At 36.9% G+C, this 21,462-nt stretch overlaps 2 protein-coding genes across 2 annotated transcripts; both read left to right on the top strand.

Annotated features, from left to right (window-relative positions):
- The first annotated feature begins 6,330 nt into the window (after positions 1-6,330).
- LOC120576011 (mitochondrial import receptor subunit TOM20-like) lies at positions 6,331-7,328 on the top strand. The gene is made up of 4 exons (XM_039826961.1): positions 6,331-6,508; positions 6,828-7,048; positions 7,148-7,222; positions 7,275-7,328. Exons 1-4 carry the CDS (start codon positions 6,331-6,333, stop codon positions 7,326-7,328), a joined length of 528 nt encoding a protein of 175 aa, XP_039682895.1.
- On the top strand, positions 7,151-9,356 carry LOC120575932 (putative FBD-associated F-box protein At5g38570). Its single transcript, XM_039826827.1, has 3 exons — positions 7,151-7,222; positions 7,759-8,691; positions 8,803-9,356. The coding sequence occupies exons 2-3, from the start codon at positions 7,813-7,815 to the stop codon at positions 9,112-9,114; spliced, it is 1,191 nt and encodes a 396-aa protein (XP_039682761.1). The 5' UTR covers positions 7,151-7,222; positions 7,759-7,812; the 3' UTR covers positions 9,115-9,356.
- Positions 9,357-21,462: the final 12,106 nt, after the last annotated feature.

Consider the following 21,462-nt stretch of genomic DNA (forward strand, 5'->3'; position numbering starts at 1 on the left):
CGGACAGCTTTGGTTCAAACATGCAGAGGAGCAACATAGATCACAGGATCAAAGATTCAAAGGACAAGGGTGCGTGGGTGCATGGTAAGGCCGTACACCCACGCGTATGGGATCAAAGAGGCCTATATATAGGCTGTAGTCACAAAATTCATTCATTTCCAAATTTCCTTTCTCTCTCCTCTCCTTTTTCTCACGTGAAAGCTCTCTCATCTCTCATATGTTCTTAATTCTTCTGGGTTCAAGTTATGAAGATTCCGGCGAATCTTCATCTTCTCCGGTGGGAGGTAAGGCGGGTTCCGGCGAACAAAAATTTCCCGGCGCGGTGGCCGGTGTTGGCACCACCGCGCCGGAGTTTCAAAGTCTTCCGATCTAATTTTTTTTTGCACTTTTGAATATCCTTTTTCTTCCTAAATCCAAATCTCAAATCAAAAACTTCAAACAATAAACACACGGATCAAGATCTACATTTTAACTTCTGAAGCAAAACCTCAAAAAGACTTTAGATCTAAGCTTCTATATAGCAACAAATATGAAATACTACCTTAAAACCTTGCAAAAAGGATGGTTCGGTGAGTTCCTCCCCTGCTCCGGTTCGGTTCAGCCGCGAGCTTTTCCCCTCCGGTTCGGTTCGGCCGCGTTGTTGGATGATTCGGTTGCACCTTCTTCTCTTTCACGTCCGGTCCGAACCTTGATGTTATGGTTCCGTTTGTACTTTGTTCCGGTCCGGTTTGAACTCGTTGATTCACGACTGTATTTTTGTGTTCATCATGTTCTTGAGGTTCGTGATAAACTTTGTGATTTTTGTAGTTTTTTGGATCTGAAAAGATTGGAGTTTTTGATCTGGAATTGCTGGGCTGCCGTTTTGGATTTTTGTTTCTGTGGAAGTTTGTGCGGCTAGGGTTTTATGATCTAACGATACGGCTGCTACTTCTCTGATTTTTCTGTTTGCGGCCGCCCTTTCTTTTTTTGCAGGTTTTATTTTATACCACTAGGGTTGAAGGGAAAAAGGAAACTGCTGGGATTTTTCTGACTCATTGACATTATAGCACAAAACAAAAATAAACTATTAAATATATAAAAAGAGTAACTAATTTTAAAATCAAAACTAAAATTAAAACTAATAAAAGATGGAAATTAAATACTGAAATAAAAAGAGAAGATGACTCGACTCGGAATTAAAAAATGAGGTACTTCAAAGTAACCTCTTTGTCGAAATTTCGTCTGAAACGACGAAAATTCCTGGCTTTAAAAATACGAATAAAATGGGCAAGGATAGAGAAAAGTGGTCAAAATTTGGGATATGACAGGTCTTTTGACCTCAAACCCCAATTTCACTGAAACCCTTTTTAATTTCTTTTCCTCTAAATTCACTTAATTAGTACCATATTCATAAATTAATTTTGATAACCTAGATAAGGAACTCACCAATTTCAAGAGGTGATGAAGAAATGGAGTAATATGGTCTTTTGTAAGCTTGAAGATGAAAAAAATAGGCTCCCTATTTCTTCCTTGATGGTTCAGTGGCAGAGAAGGAGAGGTGAGAGATTCAACACTCAATTAGAGGTGGTAGGGGCAATTAGAATGAGATTTTGGTGATGGATAGAAGGGCATGCATGTTTGGGATCAATTTAAGAATGAGTTAGTGTGGAAGAGATCATTTTCATGTGAGAGAAGAGGGGGATATGGAAATCTGTTTTATTCTATTCCCTTCCATGCCTTTGATGATGTCATGCATATGAGGTGGCAATCTCAAAAACTTTGGAATTATTAGATTTTGGAATTATTAGATTACCAAAGTGCCCCTAAGGAGGGCAAAATTGGAAAATCATTTAGTATCATTTTTTTTTATAAATAGTTAGTAGATAGATGAAAATGGTCTATTCGTCGTTTGATTCAACAAAACTTTTCTGATGTCAATAATGTTACCTAATTTGTTTGAGTCATGACTAATGACCTAAAATTTATTAGTAGTAATTCCCCTTACCTTCGGATTCTTCGAAAGTAGTTGCAATATCGTTTCCGTCGAAAGCAGCTCCAATATCACCTAGAATATTCATCCAAAATAAACTACCTATTAGACTATAGTCATTATCAAGGTCATAATAAAGAAATAACTAGTTAAAGTTTTCTAATTCCTTTGTTTTTTTTAATCACATTTTTCTGATTATATTAGGTATATTTTCATAATAGTTTGATTTTATTTATTTCTAATGAAACTTATGATACTACCTTCTTATATAGTCAGATTGTTTAAAAGCCATTTAATAGTCATTACGTCATTCTTAAAACAGTGTTCATTTCTTTATTTTTCTTTAAACTAAAAATATGAACTAAACAAGATCTCAACTTTCTTTTGAACTTTGTTTCAACCTTCATAGTTTGTATCAGTATAAAAAAAATACAATAATTAAATCGTGTAATTTTTCTACTAAAAGTCTAAAACTGATCTGAGATCTCTTTATTTTATTTTATTGAATGATGTTTCTGTTAAAAAAGAATGGTTGAAAAGAACTAAACTATTTTTATGGTTTGATTAGGTTGAAAAGAACTAAACTACTGTCACTTTCTCATATGATAAAAGAACATTTTAATACTATGTTGTTGTTTTCTTCCTAAAAGAAGGGTTGTGGGGACCAAATCTGAGGTTATTTTAGTAGTAAATCTTGTCTCTTTCAAAAGAATAAAGAATGACTATAGATTGAATAGAGAAAGTTCAGAAAAGGAAAGGAAGAGAGAGAAAGAGAGAGAGAGAGAGAGAGAAAAAACTAACCTGATTTTCTAGAGAGAAGAGAGTTTTGTGGTGTGAGTTTATGTTCAGCTAAGCATCTTATTTATAGGCAGATAAAAAGTGTAGGTGTAGACTTATTGAAAAATATCTCACGGTTTCTCTTTCTGAAATATCTATTTCTTTTTCTTCTTATTTTAGAAAAAATTTTGAGAAAACGTGGGGAGAAAGTATATAACTTTTTTTTGTTTTTCTTTCTTTCTCCTTTTATTTTTATCCAATAAAATTTAATTATTAATAAGAAATTATATCATATTTATTTGTCTTTATTTTTATCTTCGCGTATTTTAAAATAATTACACTATTATGTTGTATATTTTTAACTACATTTGAATATAGACTCAAAATTTAAGGATGTTACAGCCACGATTGGCATCCAATCCATAATCTCCCATCATAGGGCTTGGTGGTTGGTGGCGGTGGTTGATCTCCCATGGTTATGGGCTCAGTTTCAGTTTTAGTGTGATGGTTGATTATAGGTGAAGAGTTTCTGGGTATTCCTTCAGTTGATCTAGCTAACCGAACTGCTTTTCGATTAGCTCTTGCGGTCTTTTCGATCTCCGGATCATGCAACAAATCCTGAGGTTGAACTCTACCTCGCATAAACAACAAAAAAATACCATAGTACGTAGCACTGCACCATAAATAACCAAATAATTTTTTAAAATTTACAGACAAAATATATAAATGACAGAAATCTTAACAATTAACGTTGCTGCTATGTTGAAATTAATCAACAGTCCCGACAACGGCGCCAAAAACTTGATAGAAAATTAGCAAGTGTACTAATTTGAATCGAGTAATAAAATAATTTGTTCCCTCAGGAACTATTTTAATCTCTACTTAACAAGAACATTAACATTAAGGTATAATTAAATCGGGGGTTGCCTTAGGCAAATTGGTTTTAAGTACAATTGTAATTAAAATGACGAAAGTAACGTTGGTTTTAGAAATAATTTAGAGAGATGACTTGGTCATTCGATTCATCTGTACTTCACTCATTAGCAACATGTTTCTTATGTCTACGTATCTCACAAAGTTAACGAAGAATCAACAATTTAACTTAGGTCAATCCCTTTATCTTAAGTCCGCTTATCTAATCATAATTCCCTAATTGCTTAGGTGAACCTATAATCATCAAAGGTTTTTAAGTCCGTTAATTCAATTATCACAACCTAACAAAGCTCTATCCCTAGATTGTTTGTTAGGTTGAACAACATAAATATGTTTGAGTTACACGTTACTGTCAATAGTCATATAATCTCTTGAATCAATTATATTGGGTCAGAATCATAAAAGCATTAAGATCAATTTATATTGAATAAACTAGATTGATATTCATCAACAATAGAGTTTCAGGTTACATAAGTATGAGCTAGTACAAAATCATCTTTGACCTAATCACAAAGGATTTAGCTACTCATGGCTAAAGCACAAATAACTAATGATAAAGGAGAATTCATTACATGAAATTGATAACTGGCTATGAGTTTTGATGGTCTCCCACCTTCTGCTCAATGATCCAGCTCCAAAAGCCAGCTTTTCTCTCTAAAATTTTGAACCCCTCCATCATAAAACAACTTGGATTTTATAATAAAAATCTCGGTTCGCCAAAATCGTAGCCCGATGCACAAAATCGGAGCATGATTTCTCATTAACTTCCATCATAGCCCAATATTTTACGTAGAAAAAGCTACAAAATTAGACCAAAATCGGGCTACGATGCTAGGGATCCGAGCACGATTTCCTGCTTCTTTCAAGTATCAAATTTGTTCTTTTGTAGCCTCTAACTTATGCAAAACACCTGAACTCAACTAGAATTACATAAAAACTGAGTTAAAAGTATTGTATGACCTAGTGTCATCATATCTTTAACACCTCTATATAAAGGTGTGAAGACTCAAGAACAATTTACAAGTGCCAAAACTCTGCTGAAATTGTTCCACATCAAAGTTCACTTATAATTTCTTAACAACTTTCATAACTTAGAAACTTTAGAGTCTTAAGAGTTTGTATCTGATTTGTATTGTGAACACCACTGATTGTATATCAAGTGTTCAACCTCAAACATTTTTCTGTGTAATTTTGTATGTCTAGAAGTCTCTTGCTTGTCTGCTTGAGTATTTGGAAGTCTCTTGCTTTTGTACTTGAGCAATTGTAATCATATATTGATTTAAGTGAACTCTCCTTGGAAGTGCAAGAGGGACAGGACTACTTCCGGATTGTGGAAGGAACTTGTATAATTTTTTTGTCTCTCTCTCTCTCTCTCTCTCTCTCTCTCTCTCTCTCTCTCTCTCTCTCTCGCTCTCTCTCTCTCTGTACTTTATCCGCTGCATAAGACTCTGAACTCTGTTCTAGATTCTGAACTCTACCAAACTCTCAACATTAGACTTAGTTTTAAAAAGAAGAAAAAGCTAACACAATTCAACCCCCTCTTCTTGTGTTTTGCTCACCTTCAAAATTGTGATTCTGTGCATTATATTTTTTCCCTCTGTTTTAAGCACTGGTATCTAGGGTCTCATACCCTTATAAACGATTTGGTGTTTCATAATTAATTTTGTTTCCTTTTACCAATCGTGATTTTGTTGACTGGGTAAAGAAATATGTTAAGACTTAGTGGTCTACAAAATCAATATTCACTTTATTTTTAAATAATGTTAGTTTTAGTAAAACTTAGAAGGTGCAAATAATAAAGGCCACTAAAAAAAGACCATTTGAAAACTACTATTTATATTAAGTAACTACATACACAACAACGTTCAAACGTAACTGCTAATAACAACTATAGACATATTTGAATTTCAAATAATATCCTTTGATGGTAACCAACTTCTCTTCGACAGAGTCTTGCTTGTCGAATCACTTCTCTGAGCACCAACTTTCTCTTCGACAGAGTCTTGCTTATCCAATCACTTCTCTTCGACTCCTGCTTGTTTTTCGAACCAATCACCATAAAGACATCAAATCTCTTTAAGTCTAAGAGTTCCATCAAATTAGTGAGTCGAAACTCATTAACTCTCTTCAAAACCTAAGTCAAACTCAATTGACTGGATTAATTATAGCCTGTCGAAAATACAGGCTAACAGGTCAACATAGAACTTTGACATCAAAGAAAACACTAAAAATCACATTTTCGAAAGTGTCCGGATATTGTTTTTCGAAAAACACTAACAATCTAGTTTGGATTTCATAATCCGGACCAGAGATATTTTTTATTTTTTGCAGGGCACGCGTGAACAGACAGGGTGGAAAAAGTTTTTTTTTTTTTTTAAAGGAAAAAAGTAACAGTCTTAAATAGTTAAATTAATGTGTTGTCTGATTATTAACGGGCTGGACCTAGTTAACCCATAAACCCGCATTTTTGGAGCGGCTGTATCATTAATATGTTTCAATAGAAATTGAATTGAACTAAGAGAGAGAGAGAGAGAGAGAGAGTGAGATTCTGAATCATAGTTTCCTTCCTCAACCGTGTTAGGGTTTGCGCTTCAATTCAGTTAGGGTTTTCTCAAAATTCATTCAATTTACCAGCCAGTCAGCTAGCGGTGATGGATTATCCACTGAGGAAATTCAAATTCCATTTACCAATGAAACATGAATGTATTTTGGCAGAACAAAGGTACAACAAAAACCCTCATGATGCTGAGAATTTGACAAGATGGGGTGTTGCTTTGTTACGATTATCTCAGGCTCACTCTTTTCCTGATTCGCTACATACCATTCAAGGTATATTATATATGCTGTTTTATACATGAAATCATTTTAGGGTTTAATCGGTGGTTTACTCAACCACTAATGCTATTTACAGCGAAACATATTTCAATAACATACCTGATTGCTAGCATCACTGTTTTCTATCATCATGTCAAATTTTTGTTTATATGTTGTTTTGTTTCGATCATTCATTCATCTTGTTTTTTCAATTTTGAAATAAAGACCGGAAAAACAAATGAATGAATGATCGAAATAAAACAGCTAACTGTTGTTTATTATGGTTTTATTATATGCTGTTTTGTTTCGATTATTCATTCAACTTGTTTTTCAGTCTCTATTTCCAAACTGGAGGAGGCTTTTTCTCTGAATCCCAACAACCCTGATGTTCATTGGCTCCTAGGAATGGCTCTCACTATGCAGGCACTTTTAACACCAGACTCGCACGACGCTAAACTTCACTTTGACAGTGCAGATGTTTACTTCAAACGAGCTTTTCGTCAGGATCCTTCCGATCCAACTTACCAAATATCATTGGAACTGCCTGATACTAAGGTAGTATACGTTGGACAGTGCATTCTTTCTTGCTTGCTACTATATGATGTTGCTTTTTCATTAAAAAAATCACTAACTTATTCTTATACCTTTTTTAAGGATCATGAGCAACATCCGAAAATCGTTAATCATGGATTAGGTCAGCAATCAAAAGGATCTTCATCTGCAACAAAGGTAATAAAACATTATAAGTTTCTCGTGTTTCTCTTTACTTTGCTTGTCATAGGGTACCAATTACCAAATTCTCAATTCTCATGCATTCTTTCTTGGTAGCTACTAGGTTTTGTATTAAACAAATCACTAACTAGTTACTCAACCATTTAATTACCCTTTTTAAGAGCATGCAAAAAAAATTCATGAAAAACTAAAAATTGTGTTTATGAAAGTATTGGTTTTTTGATAAATGTTTTATTGGAAAGACTAAATATATGATGGCTACTAAGTAATCACATATATGGTTCGTGCTTGTTTCTTATGTTTGAAAGTAAAATTGTTTATTAGGGTTTTCAATATGTTTGATAATTGATTTGATGAATTGTTTCATCTTTCTAGATTCCATTTGTGTTTCGCATACCTGATTTTTTTTAAGTAGCTGTAATGTAATAATCATAGTAATTTTCTATTATTATTATTATTACTGTTGTTGTAGTTGTTATTTATGATGTTGTAATGTACGTTCATTAATCGTTCACTTTGTTTGATATTAATAGGTGCCGCGACGCTCTCCCGAACCATTCCTTCCTTCTCAGGAATCAAGAGCAGCTATGGATAGAATCAGCGGATTACCAGATGAGTTATTGTGTCACATACTCTCTTTTCTCCCAACAAAATTTGCTTTTACTACAACCCTTCTTTCTAAGCGGTGGACCCCACTCTTCTATTCACTCCCCGTTCTCCGATTCGACGATAATAAATTCAAAGACTTTCAAACCTATGATCGCTTCTATAGCTTTCTTAATAACCTCATGATCCATCCTCTTTCAATCAACCAGGCTCATCCCCTCAAAACGTTTCGCTTCAAACAATGTTATTACAGCCACCGCCTTAATCTGTTTTCTCGCAGCAAAGATATCCACAACATCAACACATGGGTAGAAGTCACAATACGAATTCCCCGCGAGAAAGATATCCACATTATCAACACATTGCTAGAAGTCGCAATACAACGTCGTGTTGAGAAGTTTGATCTCAAGCTGTGTTTCCACACCTTGAAGCCCATCATTTTCATCTCCAAAACACTAACTATTCTCAAACTTTTGATGTTAAAAGTTGGAAATGATACTTCGTGCGTTAATCTTCCATCTCTGAAATCCCTGAAGTTGAATCGCGTTAGATTTGAAAATTGGAACGATTACATAAACTTTCTTTCATCTTGTCCTAACCTAGAAGATTTGCGTCTTAAGAGTATCCATTGTAGGAAACTTGACAAAAACAATGCATCAAAAACAGTATTTCAAAAATCCTTGGCCCTTTCTAAGTTGGTTAGATTGTGTATCGGGTCTACAGATGATTTTTTCAAAGTCATTTCAAATTTTTCAAACTTAATTCATATTAAACTATGGTTAAGCCCTCTTCATTGTTGGGATGATGTGGTAAAACTACTCCGACTTTGCCCCAAGCTTCAAATTCTTTATATTAAAACGGTATGTTTAGTTTTTTTTTTTTTTTTTGTTGAAGAAGCCAATAGTTGAGTAGTATATTTGTTCGTTTTTTTTTCGAATATTTTTTAAATGTTATTTTCATCCCTTTAACAGTTTTCGAGGACCACATCGACCAAGGAATGGACATGCCCATTATCGGTTCTTGAATGTGTTTCGTATCATCTCAAATCATGTACTATTTCAACTTCAAGCTTAACAGATTGGGCAAATGATATTCGTTATGTGCAATATATTTTGCGGAATGCAAGACTTTTACAAGATATGACTATCAACTTTAATGGGGTCTCTTATGAAGGAATGGTTTTGGAAAAATGTCAGATTATAGAAGAATTATCTTCTTGTCCAATGATATCACCAGGATGTAAACTTTCATTTGATTTTTTCCGTCGTTCTTTGTATCGGTAGCGTTTCTCATTAGTTTCTATTTATAATATCCCTACGATCACTTATAAATCTTTGTTCATGTCTTATCTTCTATTCTAATGTGGGGCTTCTAAGACGACTTTTATTAGAAGGTTGTTATCGACAACGATATATTTGAGTCATAGATATTAAGATTAATAGTGTTTTACCCTCTGTAATATAGGTCATTTATATTTGTTAACAGAACCGTTTCAATATATATTGATGATATGACTTTGTTCGCAGATTTATCCTTTTTATTTTTATCAACTTTAAATATATATTGTATCGATATATTTTATCAATTTGATAAGGAAAAAAAAGACAGTGGTGATATAACCAAAGTTAAGAGAGAAGAAATCAATCTTAACTTGTAATCCAAAAAAAAAAACAATCTTAACTATAATAGTATTATTTATTGCTAGAAATCAATCTAACTATAATAGTATTATTTATTGCTCATTTGATTACAAACATCTTAACTAAATAAATAAAAAATACATGCACTGGAGACCAACATCTTAGTGAAAGAGTTCATTCTTACATGTATGGCTTTTTGGGTATCTCTCTTAGGAAAATTTCACATAGCTCGTTAACACACTTATAATAGCTATATGTAAATACATTTGGACAATCTTCATCGACTTTACATTTAATCCATCCTGCAAAGGCACCATCAACCTCTTTTGTAACAAGAAACATGGAAAGAAATGAAATTATAACGTAAATAAACTTGAGATCGTTAGCCATATTTGTTTTCTTTGTTTTTGTAACAAATAGGATATGACTTGTTCAATTTATAGTGTAAAAGGATAATGCAATGCTAAAAACTTTTAAATATATTTAACATTTAAGTAAATTAAAGTGTTGTATTTGCTCCTTTTGGATGTTAAACAATGTCTCTTCAATAGATCAATGTGTTGTTTTGTCCCTTAAACACACTTATGACGCGGTAAGCTGAAAAAAAAATTAATTATTAGAATTCAATATTTTCTTAATTTACTTTTTTCAACTTTTCATGGTAAAAATTAGACATTTTTTTTAATTTTAAAGTAATTGTATGACCATAAAAGAGTTACTCCAATTTAATTGTAAAACTGTTTCAAGCATTGGACATGCTCAGTGGGACGACAAATTGAAATTCTTGTTTCTCGCTCACTAAACTTCAACACAACTTTTTGTCTTAAGTACAAATTGTTTAAAATATCAAAATAGTCTTTTGTCCATCATACATTGTATGAGACAAAAAATTCAATACCATAAAAGTTTGTCATGTATTGTTTTTTGACTTGTATTGTGTTGTTATGTCTTGTGTTTGATCTGCATGGTATAGAACATAACAATGCAACACAAAACATAACAACACACGATAAAATTTTATGGTATTGGACAATTTTATGCCATATACAATATTTGGCAAGCAAAAGAATATTTTAGGATTTTAGACAACCACACGCTTCTCTCTCTTTTTTTTAAACAAAAATTGGAAGTGGAAAAGATCAATGTGATTAATTAACATCTAATTGTGACCTAATAGCCACAATTATGGGTTGCAAAACCTAAGTTTCTCCTATCAAAATATTCAAGGCCCAAGCACTACCTGTAACCCATCACTTATTTTTAAGCTTGAGTATGACATTTTAAATGTCTAATATAACATGTTAGCTTATTTAAAATCATATTTGATATGGACATGTTTAAATAAGTGTTCACACAAAACAAAACAAAACAAAAAGTAGTTGAATCATATATTTTCCACTAGATTAAAGTGGAATATTTGGCTATCATTTGCATCTTAATCAACGTTGGAATCAACTGATGCAAAATCAGCTCACATCTAATGCTAAATCGGCTAACAATTGGATCAGATCACAATTTATGTTGAATCGACTAACAACTGTGTTATCGCGATTTTCGGGTGTCAAGTCATTAATTATGCTTGAACCTTTCAATCTTTGATATTCTCTATTTTTTCTTGGGAAGGGCGAAATTGAGAAAAAACCCTTAGATTCTAAGTTCGGGGGTCGCTTTCGCTACGGGAAGGTGTTAGGCACCCGGAACGATTATGGTATTCCATAAGAACCGTTCTCCTAAGTTTATTTCTACGCTTTATTTTTATTGCCTACTTATTAAAAAAGAAGTTTTATTTGAGTGAAGAATGGGGGGGAGAAAGTGTTTGAGGTTTTATTTTAGTGGACTTGGAGAGGTTTTGACCTCATGCCTACATACCCATTTAAGGGATCAAACTCCATGTAGTTCTCTCTCAAAAAATGTTTTTTTTTTTGTGTGTTTGGTTGATTTTAGTTTTTGTTGGAAAATGGTTTTGAAGAAGAGGAAGAGGCCTTAAAGGCATAAGAGAGAAAAATGTTGAATGGTTGGTTCAATTGTTATTAAAAAAGTCTAAGTAGGAATTAGGAGTCATTTGGATTTGTTTAAGAAAATAAAAGAAAAAATTCAATGGAGTTTTGACTCCAAGGTTTGTTTGGAAAAATTTGAGTGATGGAATTGGTTTATTATTTTCTTGAAAATTGGCATTTGTCTAAAAATCGCGTTTCCTAAGCATACATCTAAACGGTAATCATGCAACGTGTGTGCGTGTCGGTGCTTGTGTCGGTGTACATCACTTATAGTGTCCATAGTCCTTTACATTGAGTCCTAAATACATGCTATGGTCTTGCAAGGAATTTAAAAAAGAACTAATCTATCTAAAATTATTACAAACTCAATTGATATAGAAATGAATAAAAAAAATGATGCTAGAACTATGTGATGAATGAAATGTGAGATGAAATGGTTAGTATCATAAGGCATAAAAATAGTAGAAAGGTAAACAAAATTGAATAGAAGAGCAAGAGAAAAAAAAAGGTAATGAAATGAAATAAAGTGGCAAAATATACCTAGAATTAGGTATAACACTTAGACATGCATATGGCTTATAATTCTCTCATCATAGCCATTTTTAAAAGAGATTTGATTTTAAGCTACAATGTGAGGATCATAAAAACACACAAACAAAGCATCATACCATATTCCTAGGGATATTTTCTACACATTATTTAACATGCAAAAAAAATAAAAATATCACAAAATGTCAAAAAATGCACCAAGAACATATAGGAATTTAATGAGCAAGAATTAAAAAGAACAAATGAAGAAAATAAAAAAAATAAGCAAGTAAATTCTAACATTTAGAGAAAAAATTAAAATGATAGGGAAACATTTTTAGAAAATTTTTAGGAGCATAAAATGCCAAGAAAGTGTAAAAAAGTATTTAAAAACACAACAAAAAAGCAATTAAAAAGAGGCTCAGCAGGATTTAATCTGGTCCGCTGGATGAATCCAGAGGTCCAGATCTAACTCCCAAGATCACATCACAGCCACTGTATCAAAGATCCAAGGGTCCAAAAAAAAGCACAAAAGATAGTGTAAAATGCAGGAAGCACAGTGACCGTTAGATCAAAGATCTAACGGTTCAAACAGAAGATATAACATATTCCACACAAAAAATCACACACAGGATTCAAAATCAAACACACAGCAGCCATCAGATCTTGGAACAATCCAGATCTGATGGTTCACAGAGCGAAGGAACACCACAGAAGCATGCACGCGCGCGCGTGGGAACGGAGGGAGTATATAAAGGAATTTTCACACAAAAAACACATAAACCTCTTCTCCTTCTCTCTCTAAAACTCAAAAATCACAAAAATGCTCTCCCTTCTCTCTAGAAACTCGCCGCCGGCGAGCTAAGTGGTGGTGGTGGTGGCCGGAGTTGCTCCGGCGCGGTGGCCGGCCGTAGCGCCGCCGCGTCGGAGCGTTTTTCTTTTTTTTTTCGAAATTTTTACATCAAAAGTTTCGTCACCACCTCCTCTACACAAATCCGGCGTTAGTTTTAGCGAGAACGGAGCGATTCGGACTAGATCTACGTTTTTACTTTGAATTTTTTTTCACACTTTTCGCAAAAAAAACTACGGATCTAGATATCCTTTTCTCTATAGAGTCCGAATCCGGTCTCGGAATTTCTAAAATCCGAACGTACAAGCCTAGATCTACAAATACATATCCGTAACAAACTTTTTCACACTTTTTCTACACTATATGCGCGCGCGAAAATGAAGAAAAAGAGGAGAGAAATGCGTTACCTCTGTCGTAGAACGGAGAAAAATCTTCGGAAAACTTCGAATCTCCCTTTTTCCCCCTCCGTGCGCGCGCGTTTCAACTCCGTTTGTGGTTGTTTTTGCTCAAAAATCCGGTACGTTTTGGTGTTGATGTGATGATTCGCGGTGGTTTTGAGTGAATCCGGTTCGGATTTGTTGATTTTGTGGTGATTGGAGTTGATTCTGAGCAGATCCGGTTTAGATCTGTTGATTTTGGTGATGATGTGTTCTTGGTGTTCTTCCTCTTTTTTTTCTGAGATTTTTCTGTTTTGATTCTGTTATGGATGAGAGAGAGAAAAAGATTATGTTTGAGACTGATTGTGATTGATTCTGATTTTTTTTCTGACTGATTGTGATGGATCTGACACATTTACTATTTATAGCCTGCCATGTGTATTGGAGACCCAATGGAAAATTGACACCTGGACTGTTTTGGACTTAAGGACTAATCTACAAAAAGGTTAATATGAGGACTAATCTGCAATAAAAAAGACTAAAAAAAATGCAATTAAAAAAAAAGTATTGGACAAAAATGCAATTTTGGGACCCTTTTGGGGGACCGAAATGTAAATAAAAAATAAAATGAATTAAAATCGGTAATTGGTAAAAAGGTAAAGTGAAACGAAAAATAAAATCAACAAACGGACTAAAACGAACAAATTACCGACATGAGGTATTTTAAAATACCTCCCTGTCGAAATTTTGACAGGAAAAGACCAAAATGCCCCTAGGGACTAAACTGACCCAAACTGACTCAGATGCAATTTTTGAAATAATTTTTAAACAAAGACTCAACAATGATTTGTACAGACAGGTTGAAAAGACTCAGAGGCAAACACAGGGACTAAAATGGGTTCCACTGCAGGAAATGACCAAAATACCCTTTTGTATGGTTTTTTTGAAATAAAATGCAAGAAAAGTAATGCGACGTTTCAGAGGGTTCTTAAATGACTTGTAACGTCAGAAAAGACAGAGGCAGTAAAATATGTTTTAAGAAAGAGTAAAGATTCAGAGTAAAATAACAGAGAACTGACAAATATCAGCGTTAAAAAAGAAATTTGAACGAGTATTTTTAGGTCCAAAATCAGGGTATAACAGCTGCCCCTATTTAAGTTTCTTTGTCTGGAGGGTCAAGAGACGGAGTCTTTGACTTGACGGGACGAAGATACTTAAATATTAACATTGCACTGTGTTTGGACGTAAAAATACGCTTGTACATTTTCAAATATCATGAATGCCATGCAACATTTGGATTATGAGTGCAAGACAAACGAAAACTGGAATTAACAAAAGATGCCGTATCCATTGCGGGATTGGTAGACATTGGTAAGATAACAGATAACAGGGTAGATAGGAGGCTAGGAACAAATTGACGGGTACAAGCTGCTCTTGGATTGAGCTGGGCACTTGACCAGGAATAAAAGCAGACAAACAGGTGCGAGTTGTTCTTGGATTCGAACTAGTCACTCGACCGGGGACATGGAGAAGACAGGTACGAGTTGTTCTTGATTCGAACTGGTCACTCGACTGAAAGCAAGGCAAATAGACAGGTGCGAGCTTGTTCTTGGATGCGAACTGGTTACTCCACCGGAGTCAAAGACAAATAGACAGGCGCAAGCTGCTCTTGGATCGAGCTAGCCACTTGAGCGAACAGAAACAGATAGACGGGTACAAGCTGTTCTTGGACTTGAACTAGCCACTTGACCAAAATCATAGACACATAGACAGGTACGAGCCGTTCTTGGATTCGAACTGGTAACTCGACCGATAACATTGAAAAGTAAACGGGTACAAGTCATTCTTGGATGCGAACTGGTAACTTGACCAAACAGAAACATATTGACAGGTACAAGCTGCTCTTGGATTGAGCTGGGCACTCGACCGATAACATAAGCAAATTGATAGGTACAAGCTGTTCTTGGACTTGAACTAGCCACTTGACCGAACAGAAACAAATTCACAGGGGATTAGTTTTTTTGACAAAATATAGGTTGAAATTGACTTGACGTCGATTTGATTTGAAAGGTAGAAATTGACCAATATTATTGGCTCACAAGGTTTTGACAGAGAACCCGACATGAGTATTGAGTTGAGACTGTTGTTGATATTGGAAATGCAATATGCATGAATGATATAACAGTTTCATTAAATGCGTGGGCACGTAATATGCATGATTATGCATGTATGAATGCTTGTAATGCATGACTGTTGGCGATTTGTAGACACAGTTTCGCAGAGACAGACAAGACATTGGAGTATTGGGCACGTAGTGGCTCGTGCTATATTACACATTCCTGAAAATCCTCTTTGGAGATGACGTCGTTGGGAGACGTATCGGGACCATGGCTGAGGGCAGGTAGCTATGCAACTTGCTGGGGATAGAATCTCGGGAAACTCTACTGGGAATAATGTCGGATGTATCGTGGATGTCGCATCTGTGGTCAATGCTTTTTGCATGTTATTTTTTCAATTTTCATTCATTCATTTTTTTTGCATCCCATTTTTGCCTGGATCGCCCTTTCGGGTTTTCGATCCACCGGGGAAATAAATTCTTTTCAATGCCCCATTTTTGCCTGAACTGCCCTTTCGGGTTGTCAATCCAGCGGGGTGCTCATTTTTGCCTAAGCCACCCTTCCGGGTTTTCAACTTAGCGAGCCTATTCATTTTCATGCATTTTCATTCTGTTTTTTCATTCTTGCCATTGACCACAGACTATCCTGGAGGAGAACCTGCTTGTAACATACGTTGAAATAGACACCAACATACACTCGCTCATGCATGTTCGTTTGAATGTACCCTGTTGCTCAGGTTTGCTTTTCAAAAAACTTTTTCCAATTTTCCAGATGTTTGTTTCGAGCATTTGTCATTATTAAAAATAGAAGGAAAATGTTTTTGTACATATCTTTGAAAGTAAAAAGAAAGCAGAGTTTCAAACAAAAGCACAGGCTCAAATTGATGTATAAGAGTGGTGGTCAGCCGAAGGCGTGACTCCACGGATTTACAAAGCTTGGAAAATGGTAATTTTTATTGGTTGGTGATACATTGAACACAGCAATCATGACATTTCCTAGGAACTTTGAATTCGCAAGCGTAGGGGCTTTTGATGAAGATGGCCATTAACAGCTGCAGATGCCCCAAGGGAGACGGTGGTTGACCAGATATAGTTACTTGCCTTTTGTTTCAATCTCATTTTTGCATGAACCGCCCTTCCGGGTTTTCGGCTCATCGAGACGCTCATTCTTGCCTGAGTTGCATGCAATCGCAGCGAGCTTTTTATATAATTTTTTTTTGTGTCCCTTATTTTTGCCTGGACCGCCCTTTCGGGTTTTCGATCCACCGGGAAGCGCATTTTTGCCTAGGCCGCCCTTTCGGGTTTTCGACCTACCACGCTGTTCTTTTCACATTTCTAGGCAAAGTATTTCTTGACTATATCGGCATTCACTGGATTTGGAAGTTCTACACCATCCATGTGTGTAAGGATTAAAGCACCACCGGAGAAGGCCTTCTTGACAACATAAGGACCTTCATAGTTAGGTGTCCACTTGCCCCTTGGGTCGGGTTGCTGGCTTACCCTCCTTTTCAATACAAGTTCTCCTACCTTGAATTCTCGAGGATGGACTTTCTTGTCAAAGGCAGTCTTCATTCTTGCTTGATATGACTGTCCACGAGCCATGGCATCCATACATTTTTCCTCAATCAAATTCAACTGATCATACCGGCTCTGGCACCATTCAGCCTCAGATAACTTTGCTTCCATGATCACACGGAGAGATGGGATCTCCACTTCCAAAGGAAGAACTGCTTCCATACCATATACAAGAGAGAAAGGGGTTGCCCCGGTTGAACTGCGCATGGTAGTACGGTAGCCATGCAGAGCATAGGGTAGCATCTCATGCCAGTCCTTGTAAGTGGTTACCATCTTTTGGACAATTCTCTTGATATTCTTGTTGGCGGCCTCAACGGCACCATTCATCTGAGGTCTATAAGGAGAAGAGTTATGATGCTCAATTTTGAATTCTTCACAAAGAGCTTGCACCACATTGTTATTCAGGTTGGTACCATTGTCGGTAATAATCTTGCTGGGAACACCATATCGACAGATGATGCTGTTCTTGATGAACTTAGCTACCACTTGCTTGGTCACATTGGTATAAGATGATGCTTCAACCCACTTGGTGAAGTAGTCAATTGCCACTAAGATGAAACGATGACCATTTGAAGCCTTCGGTTCAATTCTTCCAATCATGTCGATGCCCCACATTGAAAACGGCCATGGGGATGAAATAATGTTGAGAGCGTGCGGAGGCACATGAATCTTATCAGCATAGATTTGACATTTGTGGCACTTTCTGGCGTGTTGATAGCAATCATGCTCCATGGCCATCCAGTAGTAACCTGCCCGTAACAACTTCCTTGACATAGTATGCCCTGTAGCATGGGTCCCGAAGGTACCATCATGTACATCATGCATTAACTGCTCTGCTTCGTGTTCATCAACACACCTTAATAATACCATGTCATAGTTTCTTTTGTACAGAATATCTCCATCTAACATGAATCTACTGGCCAATCTTCTCAGGGTCTTCTTGTCTTGATTGGAAGCACCTGGCGGATACTCACGGCTCAGCAAGAACTGTTTGATGTCGTAGTACCAGGGTTTATAGTCAACCATATTTTCACCAGCCTGATCGATCACATCCCCAATAGCAAACACATGTGAAGGTCTTTCAAGGCGTTGCACTTTGATTATTGGCACATCATTCCAATGGTTTACTTGAAACATGGAGGATAGAGTAGCAAGAGCATCAGCCATTTGGTTCTCATCACGAGGAATATGGTGCAGCTCAACCTTTGTAAAATATGTCAGCAAACGTCTCGCATAATCACGATAAGGAATCAACTTGGCATGGTGGGTCTCCCATTCACCCTTTATCTGATTGATGACGAGCGCAGAATCTCCATAGATGTCGAGGTGTTTGATTCTCATGTCAATTGCTTCCTCGATCCCAAAGATACATGCTTCATACTCAGCCATATTGTTTGTACATTCGAACAGAATTCTGGCGGTAAAAGGGATGTGATGCCCCTGTGGGGATACAATGACTGCCCCAATTCCCTTACCATAAGCATTGACAGCACCATCAAAGACTAAACCCCACTTGCTATTGGGATCTGGACCTTCATCAATCAACGGTTCTTCGCAGTCTTTTGATTTTAAATACATGATCTCTTCATCGGGGAAATCGAACTCAATTGGTTGGTAATCATCAAGAGGTTGGTAAGCAAGATGATCGGCAAGAATGCTACCTTTGATTCCCTTTTGAGTTTTGAACACAACATCGTATTCAGACAAAAGCATCTGCCAGCGTGCAATCTTCCTAGTAACAGCAGCTTTCTCAAAGATATACTTTATCGGATCCATTCTGGATATCAACCACGTTGTATGATTCACCAAATAATGACGCAGGCGTTTAGCGGCCCAGGCCAAAGCGCAACAAGTCTTCTCAAGCATTGTATACCGAGTTTCACAATCGGTGAACTTCTTGCTTAGATAGTAGATAGCATGTTCTTTCTTTCCAGTCTCATCTTGTTGACCAAGTACGCATCCCATGGATTCATCAAATACTGCCAAATACATAATCAAAGGCCTTCCTTCCACGGGTGGGACAAGGATAGGTGGTTCCAGCAGGTAATTCTTGATGCTATCAAAAGCTTCTTGGCATTCATCATTCCATACAACAGGCTGATTCTTTCTGAGTAGCTTGAAGATCGGCCCGCAGGTTGCGGTCATGTGAGATATGAATCGGGAGATGTAATTCAAACGTCCGAGGAAACCTCTGACTTGCTTCTCGGTCTGTGGAGCTGGCATTTCTCGGATGGCCCGGACTTTATCAGGATCGACTTCAATGCCCTTTTGGCTGACAATGAAGCCTAATAACTTCCCGGATCTGACGCCGAATGTACATTTGTTGGGATTCAATCGAAGCTTGTATTTTCTCAACCTTTCGAACATCTTCGTCAAATACTCAACATGTTGCTCCTCATCTGTTGACTTCACAATCATGTCGTCCACATATACTTCGACTTCTTTGTGAATCATGTCATGAAACAGAGTAGTCATTCCTCTTTGGTAGGTAGCACCAGCATTTATTAGGCCGAACGGCATCACTTTGTAGCAGAAAGTACCCCATGGAGTGATAAAAGACGTCTTTTCTCTATCTTCAGGAGACATTTTGATCTGATTGTAACCGGAGAAACCATCCATGAAGGAGAACACCTTAGACTGAGCAGTGTTATCAACGAGCACATCAATATGAGGTAATGGAAAGTTGTCTTTTGGACTAGCTTTGTTCAGGTCTCTGAAGTCAACACACATCCGGACTTTACCATCCTTCTTTGGCACAGGTACAATATTGGCAACCCATTCAGGGTACTCAACTGTCATGAGGAAACCCGCATCAATCTGTTTTTGAACCTCGCTCTTAATCTTGAGAGCCATATCTGGATGAGTCCTTCTCAATTTCTGCCTGACGGGAGGACATTCAGGCTTGGTGGGGATCCGATGCTCCACAATCATAGGATCTAGACCTGGCATATCTTCATACGACCATGCAAAAATATCCGGATATTCCTGGAGGAGTTGGATGATCTTCTTTTTAACCCCTTCCTCTAGAGCAGCACCGATCTTGATTTCTCGCTTGTTCTCCTCGGTACCTATGTTGATAAGCTCAATCTCTTCCTGGTGAGGCTGAATGGCTTTCTTTTCTTGCTCAAGTAGCCGAGTGATCTCATATGGTATGTCATCACCTTCCTCATCTTCGGCTTCATACACTAGGAATTCAAAATCCAGAGGGAATGCAGGGTTACTGTGCCCAACGGGTTTATTATAGTTCAATCTGCGTAAAATGGTTGGATGATTTTAGAAAGAGGTTTTTTATGCAGATTTTGAAATTAATAAGAAAATACAGATGTTTTGGTTTTTTCTGGCATTACCATTATTTCCAAGGAAAAAAGACACTAAAAAAAAGCAGTCGTGAAAGAAACGACAATTTTTTATTAATCAATGGCAATGCCGAAACAAACATGCCCTTACAGAAAATATCACTCTCGCTTTGGGCAGAGCGAGAGGATTGTTATTTTGAAAAAACAAGATACTTAAGCAACAAGGTATATTACTCAGAAACATGCATGATTGAGGGAATGTCAATGGCATCCCAATCTCTCGCAATGCCTCCTGGTGTAACAAATACAGGCCTCGGGCCAAATCCAGTTGCTTCTTCTGTGATTGCGTTGACAAACCCAGCACTATAGAATGCCCCGGTGGAAACTCCTGAAGTTGGGGAAAAGCCAAGACCTTCCTTATGCTTGTTCTCACGAAGCTGTATTAACCTGCCCCAGCCGGCAGCTTGACCCTCTTGGACGGCTCTCTATGCATCCTTCAAAGAAGCCATTGCAGTCCCATCCCTCTTGGGCTCCGTACCTTCGACAGTTAATCCTTGAAAAGCGGTCCCCTCTGCAGACCCTGCCTCTATGCAAGAGAAAGATGATAGCTGGCTAACCAGGTATGCCTCCTCTCCATGAATGGTAACAAGCTTTCCACTTTTTGCAAATTTCAACTTTTGGTGCAAAGTAGAGGTCACCGCTCCTGCGTCATGTATCCATGGTCTCCCCAAGAGACAGCTGTAAGAGGCATTAATATCCATGACCTGAAAGGTGATTAGAAAGGTTTCGGGGCCGATAGTTATGGGCAAGTTTATCTCCCCGAGAACACTCTTGCGGGTTCCATCAAAGGCTTTGACCAGAAAAGTGCTCCTCCTCAAGGGAGTTCCCCGGTAACTCAGCTGATCCAGCGTTGACTTGGGCATCACGTTCAAAGATGAGCCAGTGTCTACTAACACATTTGAGATCATGTCGGACTTGCAATTCACAGAGATATGCAAGGCCAGATTATGATGCTTTCCTGCTTCGGGCAATTCATCTTCACTGAACCACAGGTTGCTGCAGGCGGTAATGTTCCCCACTATGCTACCAAAGTGATCCACAGTTACTTCATGATCCACATAAGCCTGCTCCAATACTTTCAAAAGGGTATCTCTGTGAGCAGCGGAACTCAGGAGTAGAGACAAAATGGATATCTTCGACGGAGTTTGCAACAGCTGATCCACAATCTTATAATCACTTCTTTTGATCAACC

Source organism: Medicago truncatula, chromosome 6, assembly GCF_003473485.1.
Source record: "Medicago truncatula cultivar Jemalong A17 chromosome 6, MtrunA17r5.0-ANR, whole genome shotgun sequence".
Classification (NCBI taxonomy): domain Eukaryota; kingdom Viridiplantae; phylum Streptophyta; class Magnoliopsida; order Fabales; family Fabaceae; genus Medicago; species Medicago truncatula.

Excerpts from the sequence above, each read along its gene's own strand:
- LOC120576011 (XM_039826961.1), top strand. The coding sequence starts at position 6,331 with ATGGATTATCCACTGAGGAAATTCAAATTCCATTTACCAATGAAACAT. Across the intron at positions 6,509-6,827 it reads TTCGCTACATACCATTCAAG|TCTCTATTTCCAAACTGGAG; the intron begins GTATATTATATA and ends CTTGTTTTTCAG. Across the intron at positions 7,049-7,147 it reads TGGAACTGCCTGATACTAAG|GATCATGAGCAACATCCGAA; the intron begins GTAGTATACGTT and ends ACCTTTTTTAAG.
- LOC120575932 (XM_039826827.1), top strand. The coding sequence starts at position 7,813 with ATGGATAGAATCAGCGGATTACCAGATGAGTTATTGTGTCACATACTC. Across the intron at positions 8,692-8,802 it reads AAATTCTTTATATTAAAACG|TTTTCGAGGACCACATCGAC; the intron begins GTATGTTTAGTT and ends TCCCTTTAACAG.